Here is an 11,622-nt window from a genome sequence, read left to right as displayed (position 1 = left end):
TCTTTAATTAATTAATTTATTTATTTACTTACTTACTTTTTGGTTTTTGTTTTGAGACTGGGTCTCACTGGCTTACTGGGGCTGACCTTTAAAATGAAACTTCCAACTCAGCCTTCCAAATTGCTGGGATTATAGGCAAATACCACCATACCCAGTTGTTTTCTTATAAAATTAAAACATGCTCTCTGCAGAGTATTTGAGAAATGAAGAAAAACTGTTTGTCTTGAAAACATTACATTTTAAGATACATCTTAAAACATGGTCATAACTACTATTCAAGGTATAAGGTGTTCTTAGCTTTCTCTAACTTTTGGGCTTCCTTAACCTATACAACCTCCTCCTAGAATCCCTCTAAGGAAGCCATAAATGCCAATAAAAGAAAACAAAGCCAGGCGTGGTGGCACACACCTGCAATCCCAGCAGCTCAGGAGGCTGAGGCAGGAGGATCGCGAGTTCAAAGCCAGCCTCAGCAATGGTGAGGTGCTAAGCAACTCAGTGAATTCCTTAAAATACAAAATAGGGCTAGGGATGTGGCTCAGTGGTGAAGTGGTAGAGTGCCCTTGAGTTCAATCCCTGGTATCCACCCCCTCCAAAAAAAAAAAAAAAGAAAAAAGAAAGAAAAAGAAAACAAGCATTTTTGTGGACAAGAGAGTATCATCAAAGAGGAACCAGCCCAGCTAAACTGATGAACATCTGTAATCCCAGGTACTCAGAAGACTGAGGAAGGAGCACAAATTCAAGCCAGACTGGGCAATTTAGCAAGACCCTGTCTCTCAAAATAAATAAATAAATAAATAAATAGGGCTGTGGGTGTAGCTCAGTAGTAGAGCATTTGCCTAGCATGCTCATGGCCCTGGGTTCAACCTCCAGCACTACAAAAAAAAAAAAAAAGAATAAAAATAGAAGAAGAAAGGAAAGCAAAGCAAGGGCTCAGAGCTCTACTCTAGCAGGACTGTTCAGCTCTACCAGCTATAGCAAGGGGCCCCAAGCAACTAATCCAACCCTTATGTCCATCCTTTAATTTGTAAAATGGGAATAAGATAAGAGGCCACCTTACATCAAGTAAGAGCTCTCTCATTGTTTATAATCATTTACAATTATTTTTAAGTATTATAATTCATTCATTCATTCATTCACTTGCTCATTTGACAAGTATATATTGAGGGCTAGATGTACTGGCATTATTTTAGGGGCTTGAAACTTGGTAGTAAACAAAAGATTCAAACAAACATGACTGTCCTTGGAAGAATCCCCTTCCATTTAAGGAAGGGACATATAGAGTATGGCAAAGTGACAAGTTTAAGTATAGTGAAAACTAAAGCTGGGGAGACAGACATGGAGTTGTGTGTACTGTTATCTAGGATGGATCAGGTGAGTTTTGTGAGACCGGAGGAGGGCGATGCATAGACAATGAGAAGACAGGATTCCAAGTGGAAGGAAGAAAAGATACTGCTCCTGTGAGTTTTGCTGGAATTTAACTTTTCATTTCAGCCTCTCACTCCTATCCCCCTGCCTCTGGCCTCCCTGGTTTCTGATGGGAACTCAGTAGTTAATCTTATAAAAGCTCACTTGTAGGTGAACAGTCATTTCTTTTTTGCTACTTTAAAGGTTGTCTCTGCATCTTTAATTTATTTCCATTTGATCATAATGTGTCTTGCTGTGTGTCTCTTTTTAGAGGGCATTGAGCTTCTTGGTTGTATGTGTTAGTGTTTTCCAAAAACATTAGGGACATTTTTGGCCATTATTTCTTTAAATAGTCTTCCTGCCCCTTTCTCTTTTTCCTTTCCTGTGGGACTCACTATGCATGTGTTGATATTCTTGAGGGTGTCTCACAGCTCTGAGTTTCTCTTCATATTTTTCATCCTTTTTTCATTGTTCTTCTGATTGGAAAATCTCAATGGACCTATCTTCAAGTTCACTGATTCTTTTTCTGCCTACTCAAGACTAATTGTGGAGGCCATTCAGGAAATTTTTCATTTCAGTTATTGTACTTTTCAACTTTAGAACTTCTATTGTTTTTTTTTTTAATAATTTCTACTCCCTATTGACATTCCCTATTTAGTGCAAAATCATTCTTAGCATTTCCTCTAGTTATATAGATACAGTTTTGGTCCTTAAACACATTTAAAACAGCTGAGTTAAAATTTTTGTTTAAGAAGTTCCAATATCTAGGCTTCCTCAGGGATGGTTACCATTAACTGCTCTTTTCGCCCTGTGTGTGACCATATATACACTTATTTTATTTATTTTATTATTTCATATCCAATATATTTCTATTGTGAGCTGAATAGTACAATGTGGCAACTCTGGAAATAATATTTCCTCACCCCATTCCCATCTCAGGTATTTTAGTTGTTGCTATTTGGTTTGATCGTATTTAGTGATTCTTATGGACTAATTCTATGTATATTTGGCCTTCTGAAATTTCCAGAGCTATTCAAAGCACCCTGTGTACATCTCATTCCCCAGATTATCCTTTAATTTTTTTGGGGGGGGGTTACCTTACTGTTTACCTAAGGCAGCTATGATGTTAAACAATTTCCACTGGTTGGTTTTTCATCAAAGGTGCTGAGCAAAGGCAGTCCACACTGGGCTATGCATCAGGTACAATAGAGTTGGCTCATGAGTAGGATTTCCCAGGGAAGTTCAGACAAATAATGACAATTCTCTGAGAATGGGGCTTAGAAAGAGCCATCAATTCCATTCCGAGCCCCCTCAGTGGCTTCCAGGGTGCTAGTTTATACTCTGATTGCTATTGTTGGTTTTCAATGCTATTGTGGAGCTGAGGAGACAGAAGGTTGGCATAGGGCAAGTTAAAAAGCCACACAGCTCACTGTTCTTGAAATTTAGTTATTTTTCTTAAATACTCCTGGATTGTTGCAAGATTTTGGCTAATTTCAAGAGTTCTTACAACGTTTTCCAGTGTTGTTTGTGCATTCTCAGAGAAGAGGATTGCAAAATATACTTGCTACACCAGCCCAGATGACATCAGTCCATGTGAACTGTGTATGGTACACTGAATTTTGACATCGATCCTGGAGTGATTCTAATGAGAATGGGAAAAGAACAGCAAGATGTTCATATCTGGGATAGAGAAACACATCTGTGATGGTTTCCAATGGTGGCCAGAGGGGTGAAGGTGGAGCTGGAACCATCAGCAATAAGGAGGCTCAGCTTCCTTGCTCAGAGTGTTGAACCTTCATCATCCTACCCACTGCTGGGGGACTCAGATGCCATTCAGGAGATGCAGATGGATAACTTTCAATAGAGAAGAAAAGTGGTGGTTCCCTGCATCTGCATTTTTTATCCCTGTCCCCAGATAAGAAGCCAGCTGAGGGAAAGGCACTTAGGTGTCCAGACCCTGTGTTCAACTCCAGCTGTATTCCCCAGGAGAACCTTGACTTTAAAAAAAAAAAAAAATGCTGATCCTAGTGTCTTGGAGGATCATGAGGCAGGAGGATCATGAGTTCAAAGTCAGCCTCAGCAATGGCAAGGTGCTTAGCAACTCAGTGAGACCCAGTCTCTAAACAAAATACAAAACAGGGCTGGGGATGTAGCTCAGTGGTGGAATGCCCCTGGGTTCAATCCCTGGTAACAACAACAACAACAACAACAACAAAAATTCTATTCTGGTAAGAATCTAACATGAAATCAAATTATTATTAGTTATGAGTACAATATTATATAGCAGATCTCTAGGACTTATTCATCTAGTTTTACTGAAACCCACAGGCTGGGCCTTAGCCTCACACAGCTTTGGCAGTCACTGCAAGGCCATTGTTCCCATCAGCACACCACCCCATCACTCTAGCATTCAGCTCACTGTATCTCCCATCTGTCTCTCACCTGCAACTACCAAGTATGAAAATACTCCCAACCCAAGTAAAACACTGTCCTTCACCCAGAACCCATCCCATGCCTTCTTATACAGTCAATGTCCTCGAAACAACCTCCCCAGCAGCCCCCAGAACACTCTCACTATACACCTGCAGGCAGGTCTTAGGGGTTCTTGGTCTTACCATCACATCACTTACCATATTCAGTCTACATAGCTAAAACTTTCATTCTTTCATCAACTTTATTCCATTTTTCCCTCCCTCCAGCTCCTGGCAAGCACCCCTCCCCCCTTTGCTTCTATGAGTTTTACCATTTTAGTTGCACATGGAAATGTGTCTAATTTAACTTACTGCAATGTCCTCCAGCTCAATCTGTATTGGCATAACTGGCAAGATTTCCTTCTTTTTAAGGCAGAATAGTATTCTACAGCGTAGAATACACATATCATATTTTCTTTATTCGTTATATTTTGAGAGCACTTAGGTTGCTTCCACATCTTGCTTAGGGTGAATAATGCAATGAATATGGGAGTGCAGATATCTATTTGATATACTGATTTCATGTCCTTTGTATATACACCCTGTGGTAGATGATTAGGTGGTAGTTCTATTTTTTTTTTTTAAAGAGAGAGTAAGAGAGAGAGAATTTTAATATTTATTTTTTAGATTTCGGCGGACACAACATCTTTGTTTGTTTGTGGTGCTAAGGATCGAACCCGGGCCACATGCATGCCAGGCGAGTGCGCTACCGCTTGAGCCACATCCCCAGCCCGGTAGTTCTATTTTTAATTTTTTGAGGCATTTTTACACTGATGTCCATAATAGCTATACCAATTTATATTCTCACCAACACTGTACAAAAGTTTCCTCTTCTCAATAACCTCACCAACATTTATCTGTTGTCTTTGAAAGCAGTCATTCTAATAGGTATAAGATGATTTCTCATTGTGGTTTTAATTTGAATTACTCTGATGATTAGTGATGTTGAGCATTTTTTTCATACACCTATTGGCCATGTGAAATTCTTCATTTGAGAAAATTGTCCTTTTAAGTCCTTTGCCCATTTTTTTAAATCAGTATGAATGGAAAGACTGGGTGGTAACTACGGGCAGGTGGGGCATGGCTGCAGGAGGTAGATCACTAAAGTCATGCCCTGAAAGGATCACAACCTTCTGTAGTCCCTAAAGTCCCTTCTCACCTCCCCCTCTCTGCTTCCTGACCCTACCATGAGCTCAGAAACTTTCCTTCACTGGGCCATTCCACCATGATTTGGTGCCTCACCTTGGCCCAGATCAATGGAATCAACTATCTATGCAATGAGACCTCTGACACCATGAGCCCCAAATAAACTTTTCCTCCTCTAAGCTGTTCTTATCAGGTATTTTTGGTCACAGCAATGAAAAGTTGTCTAAAACATTAGGCTTATGTGTGGTTATTGTTGTTGTTTGATTTTTGTTTGTTACCCATTTGTTTTTGTTACCCATTCATCTACTCTATGTCTTTTATGAAACTGATCGGTAAAGGAAAATGCAGAGACAAACACATGATCTGTATTGCTATAATTGGGTAATGGGAATTCCTATTGTGTTGCTGTTTAGCATTCTTGTATTTTCTGTTTAAGAACTCCATTTAGCATCAGCCTATGGTGCTTGACATAAGATAGTATACTTTTTTGTGTCTTCAAGGGCCAATGACACCCAAAACCAAGAAGAGCCAGCTTATCAAAAGCTGAAAAGGAAAGTGCTTTGGGGTCCACCCAAAACTATCTCCTACATGAGTAGCACTTATGCAAAGTGCCCATCCCAAACAAGTGACACTCCACTATTCTAAGTGTGCTACACTTTAGCAAAAAAATGTTTGAAAAGACTGTACAATGTAGAAAGATAAATATTTTCAACATAATGTTAAAAACAGACAAACTTCGGAGTCTGCAGCACGCTGATTCACCTGAGAGATCAGCTTCCTCACCTGGAAAATGGGAATAACAGTCCCTACCTTCAAGGATGGTCAGGAGATGAAAAGTGGAATAAGCACTCCCCAGACCCAAGCAGCAACTAAAATAATATTCAGCTATAATTCAGACATAGGCAAATCCTCAGCCCATAATGTACCTGCTCAGACTCAATTTTAGGGACAGAATTCTAACCCTCTGGTCAACACAAGAAGCTCAAGGGTAGTGAAGTAAGAAATGGGAGAGAGAACTCTAGCATCAGCTAAGAAGCCACAGCCCCTTCCACATGGGGGGAGCAGACTCCCCGCAGGACAGATGCCTACCTAGGCTTCCTGCCCACACCTCCCCACTCCTCCCCTAACTATTATGATTTTCCAACCTCCCTCCTTACCCCTCCTCTCCCTCCCTCCACCATCTCTCCCCTGCTTCCCTCATCTCCTCTCCTCCTCCTCCTCCGTCACCCCACCACCGCCCCCAGCCTTTCCTCACCCCTGCCCATCTCCCTCTTCACCTCTACACCACAGGCCCAGCCCTACCTCACATTGTCATGCCTCTGGATGTAAATCTTGTGGAAAATCCTCTCAGGGGGCTTCAAGAAGTCTTCCTTCATCTCCATGGCAACATTCCGGGGAAGGAGGCTCATAAGCAGCCGCTCCTAGACAGGAAAGAAGGTTCACATCAGACAACACGGGACTCCCAGTTCTTCCTCAGACCATCCTGGTTAAGGAAGGGTTGAAGAGCTGTCCTTCATGAGGAGCTACAGACCCTCCTCAGGCTTAGCCTATAAGCATCCAGGTCTGCAGACACTGCCCAGTTCCCAGAGCCTCAGTGGGTCCCACACCAGAACTGGACTTTGAGCAAGTAACTGGCTCCAAGAATGCTGGCTGAGCAGGGCCTGGCCTCCTGAACACACAGCCTTTCCCACAGCCCATGCACATTGCTCCTTGGGTCAAGATACTGAGTCTTGGCCTGCTGGGCTCTCCAAGTTTCGGTGTGCAGTGGGATCATGGCTGCAAAAAGACAACTATCTCTGACCTGAGACCCTACCCATACCCTCTTTGCAGCCTCCACAGCCCCAATTCAGTCGAGAAAGAGTCCTTCAGATTGCTTTCACAAGTCACTCTTCCCAAGGCAGAGACTGGCCAGATCTTTGTTCTAACAGAGACAAAGCTTTGGGGATTAAGTGGTATTTTCTCCTGACCTTTGCCTTATTTCTCCCCGCCCTATGGAGGTAAGGCATTTTAAAAATCCCACCCCCCCCCCAAAAAAAAGTTTGGGTTTTGTAAAAATCAGTAATAAATAATATTAATTTTAGTAATAATCATTATTAACTATAAAGAATTGTGGGTTTTATTGTGGTATATTCAAACATACATTAAAAACATTATTTGGTTGATTTCATGCTCAAATACTTTCCCCACTCTCCACCTCTTGATCCCCTTCCTCTACCCTAATGGTCTCCTTTCTGTTTTCATGAAATCCCTCTATTCCCTGATATTCCCTCTACCTTCCACATATGAGAGAGAACATGAGTCTCTTCTCTGAGTCTGATTTATTTCACTCAAAATTGTGATCTCCAGCTCCATTTTCCTGCAGATGGCATAATCTCATTCTTCTTTATGGCTGACTAAAACTCCATTGTGTTTTCTTTTTTCCATTCATACGTTACGGGACACCTAGGCTAAGTCCTTAAGTTGGCTACTGTAATTACTTGCAGTATTATGTTCCATTGGTCTACCAATCTGTTTTTAAGTTTGTGTTGCAATAAATACGGGTACGCATGCATCCCTAAAGAATGCTGACTTTAATTCTTTTGGGATAAATAGCAAGAAGTAGTATAGCTGGATCTTATGATAGTTCTAATTTTAGCTTTTTGAGGAACCTCCATATTGATTTCCACAGTAACTATACTAATTTACATTCGCACCAACAGTGCATGAGTTCCTCATCCTCCCCCTACCCTCCTATCTTCACAAGCATTTATTGTTAATTGTATTCTTGGTGACTGTCATTCTGACTGGAATGAAACAGAATCTCAGTGTAGTTTTGATTTGCATTTCCCTAATTGCTAAAGATATTGAACATCTTTTTCATAAAATTGTTGGCCATTTGTACTACTTCTTTTGAGAAGTGCCTGTTCAGTTCATTTGTCCATTTAATGACTGGGTTAATTGACTTTTGAATATTGAGTTTTTTAGTTTTGATATATTCTGATTATCAATCCTTTGTTAGAAGAGTAGCTGGCAAAGATTTCCTCCCATTTCATAGGTTGTCTCTTTACTCTATTGTATTCTTTGCTGTGCAGAAGCTTTTTAATTTGATGCCATCTCATTTATTGATTTTTTTCCACCTATTTCCTGAGCCATAGGGGTCCTATTCAGTAAATCTTTGCCTGCACCTACGTTGAAGTGTTGCCCCTATTTTTCCTTCTAATGCTTGCAAAGTTTCTGGTCTTATTCCTAGGTCTTAGATCCATTTTAAGTTGATTTTTTTACAAGGTGAGATGTAGGAATATATTTTCATTTTTCTAACTCTGGATGTCCAGTTTTCCTAGCACTACTTCTTATAGAGGCTGCCTTTTCTTGTCACCTTTTCCAGAATCAGACAACGTTATCAGTGTGGGTTTGTTTGTGTCTTCTATTCTGATCCATTGGTCTGCATGTCTGTTTTTATGCAAGTACCCTGCTATTTTTATTATTATGGCTCTGCAGTATAATCTGAAGTCCAGGTATAATGATGTCTCCAGTATTGCTCTTTTTGCTCAGGATTGCTTTGACTATCCAGGGTCTTTTGTTCTTCCACATGAATTTTATGATTCTTTTTTCTAATAAGAAAAAGAATATCATTGGCACTTTGATAGAAATTGCACTGCATTTGTAGATTGCTTTTGGTAATATTAACATTAACTAATATTAACATTAATAATAATATTATAAATAATATCATTAGTAAAATAATATTAATAAATATTAACATTAACTAATGTTAATATTATCTAATATTAACAATATTGGTTCTGCCTATCTTGTGTCTTCAATTTCATTATTCCTCTGGATTTCACTGGCTTTTGTTGTAATAGCTTCTTTTTTGTTTTGTTTTGGGTTTTGGTCTCTAATTTTATTAATTTGGGTCTTCTCTTTCTTTTGCTTATTTCAGCTAAGGGTTCATCCTTCTTGTCTATGCTCCCCAAAAAGTGGTGCAGGAGGAGGGACAAATGAAGAGAAAACAAGATGAAGAAGGACAAATAGGAGGGTATAAAAATGAGAAAGAAGAAAAAAAGGACTAAAGAGAAATAGCGAATTTTCTGAAGTATGATTTTATATAAAAGTATGCAATCACAATAATGAGGGAATCAAAACTAATAATAACCATACAACTCATATCAAAACTATGATTTTCTCCTTGCCTGGGTACATAAGGTAGAGAGCCTTTCTTTCAGGACTTCTGGATTAAGAATCTGTGAAGGATTGAGGATGTGGCAAATATTCAAGCTACAGAAGCATGACTTCTGAAAGACTGTGGGTGTGGAGGCGGTAATTGAACACACAGGCTCAGTGTTAGGATGGGGCATGGAATCTTTACTTCTTCCCACTTCCAGGACTGTATGCTGGTCCACTTAGTGGCTCTGTGTCAGGCCTAGATGCTGGAGATACGTCTGGAAGCACAAACATGATGGTCTGGGGATTTGTACAGCCCAGAGGCCAAACCTCTGGTGGGGGCACTGCATGTTCATGGGGCAGAGTCCACACCTAGTACTCTTAACACAGTTCACATCCCACCCTTCAGCTCCACCAAGGAAGCCCTGAAAGCTCTGCTGTGGGTTCAGTGCACCCTCTCACAGCTCTGGTCCCATAGCAGCTCTGCTCCAGCCCGGATTCCTCTCTCACTATGATGGGCATTGGCTCTCAGCAGTCCTAGGCTCCCCTTGATCTCTCAGTCTAATTCAAAATCATTCTCTGGAGCCAAAATTGCTACCACTTCCAGGACTGAGTGGACACTGGAGTTTAGCTTTTCTAGCACCGCCAACTAAGGCAGACCCTCACAAAATGGCTTCCTGCCACAGTATTCTACTGAAAAACTGAGAAAAGCAGAACACTTCTGTCACAATGTGCGGCTTCTGTGTCAGCTAAGTTCAGTCTACTATTCTCTTCTACTGCTATTTTCAAAGCAATCTTATCATTTTGCCTCTTTGTCTCCTTTCTGTGGCTTCCCTCCCTCCTCCCCTGTCTAGGCAGCACATGTGCAAGCTCATAACTGATTCTCTCTCACTGTCTGTTTCAGTAACCAGAATTTCTGAGTCTCCAAGTCTGTCAGTTTACTGCTGATCCTCAGTGTGTTCCCTCAGATACCCACGTTGCTGTGTGGGTATTCTCTAGATGTTTTGATTTCAAACTGCAGACAAGTTGGAAAGCACAGCTTGGATCCCCTCTAAGTTCCCCCATGTTGGGATTTTTCAAGGACAGCTGTGCCACCCTAAAGAGGGCCATTCCCAAGGTCTCAGTTTCCTCATCTGGACCAGTGTGAGTAGGACTTTGATTCTCTCCAGGAACGTGGATGCTTTCCTGACCTTAGCCCCCACTGGCCCCTGACCCACAGGGCACAGCCCTGTGTCTGACAAATCTCATGCTGGACCTGCGGTGTGAGGGTCTCCACTTTTCCTTCAGGCCCACCCATGTCTCCTCTCACACTGCATTGGAGAGGAAACGAAAAGAATGGAATTTAGGGGCTGGGGTTGTAGCATAGTGGTACAGCATTTGCCTAGCACATGTGAGGCTCTGGGTTCAATCCTCGGCACCACATAAAAAATAGGGGCTGGGGATATGGCTCAAGCGGTAGTGCGCTCGCCTGGCATGCGTGGGGCACTGGGTTCGATCCTCAGCACCACATAAAAATAAAGATGTTGTGTCCACCAAAAAACTAAAAAATAAATATTTAAAAATAAATAAATAAATAAAACAAAAACATCCCATTGATAAGGGAGGACACAAGGACAAGAGCGGGAGGGAAAGCTCCATCCCTGCCTCATCTCTCTGCAGCCTTCTTCCTAGGCTCCTGACCTGTGGCCCATGTGAACCAGTACCTGGCCCACCCTCCCTCTGGGGAGCCTCAGCAGCAGCCACCTGAGTCTCATTCCTGCCCTCCCTGTCTCCCAATCTAGTGCAGGCTAAAGAAGCTGCCCTCAGGGCTCCCAGACTACAACCCACTCTTCAGGGTAGAAGCCCACATCCTGACTGGGAGCAGCTGCCATCCTAATTGACTTTTTCAGGAGCACAAGTGCCCATACCTTTGTGCCCAGGACCCATCAGGACACCAAACAGGAAAAGTAGGCACACAGACTCCGAAAGCCAGGTGGATTCTGGGAAGTGGCCAGGAGGCCTTGCCCCTCTGCTCCACACCACAGATGACACTACATGTGTACAGTCATCCCATGATGGAAAACATGCTGGACACACAGGAGAAGCCTCCAGGTGAGCTGATTCCATATAAAGTTTGGAGGATGAAGCCAGGCCCACTCCCCTCAGAGGCTGAATGGAGATGAATTTGTGTGTCCAAGCAAGACCTGCCTGGGTTCTGCCCAGAAGCTGTTCTACAGACCCTCTACTGCGCCCCAGGAAACTCCTGTGGATGGTTTCTGACACTCCAGAAGGGACTCTGCAGGAGGCTGAATCACTCATGACCACTCTCCACCTTAGATCACAAGGGGAGAAGACCTGCAATGTCCCAGCCACCCTGCCTCAGGAAAGCCCCTTTGCATAGGGAGTGGGAGCTGGAGCATGTCTAGTGCTAAGAGGCTGTCAGGTCCTTTCCTCGATAGGGGACTCTGGGACACAGCCC

General features: G+C 42.1%; 1 protein-coding gene across 1 annotated transcript in view; it reads right to left on the bottom strand.

Annotated features, from left to right (window-relative positions):
• Adcy1 (adenylate cyclase 1) overlaps nucleotides 1–11,622 on the bottom strand; it is a 149,749-nt gene that overhangs the window by 102,205 nt on the left and 35,922 nt on the right. The window contains exon 3 of the mRNA XM_015490297.2: nucleotides 6,324–6,442. Coding sequence (XP_015345783.1) covers nucleotides 6,324–6,442 — 119 coding nt within the window. The remainder of the gene's footprint in view (nucleotides 1–6,323; nucleotides 6,443–11,622) is intronic.

This window comes from Marmota marmota, unplaced genomic scaffold (assembly GCF_001458135.2).
Source record: "Marmota marmota marmota unplaced genomic scaffold, marMar, whole genome shotgun sequence".
Taxonomy (NCBI): domain Eukaryota; kingdom Metazoa; phylum Chordata; class Mammalia; order Rodentia; family Sciuridae; genus Marmota; species Marmota marmota.
This window is presented reverse-complemented; position numbering and strand designations above follow the sequence as displayed.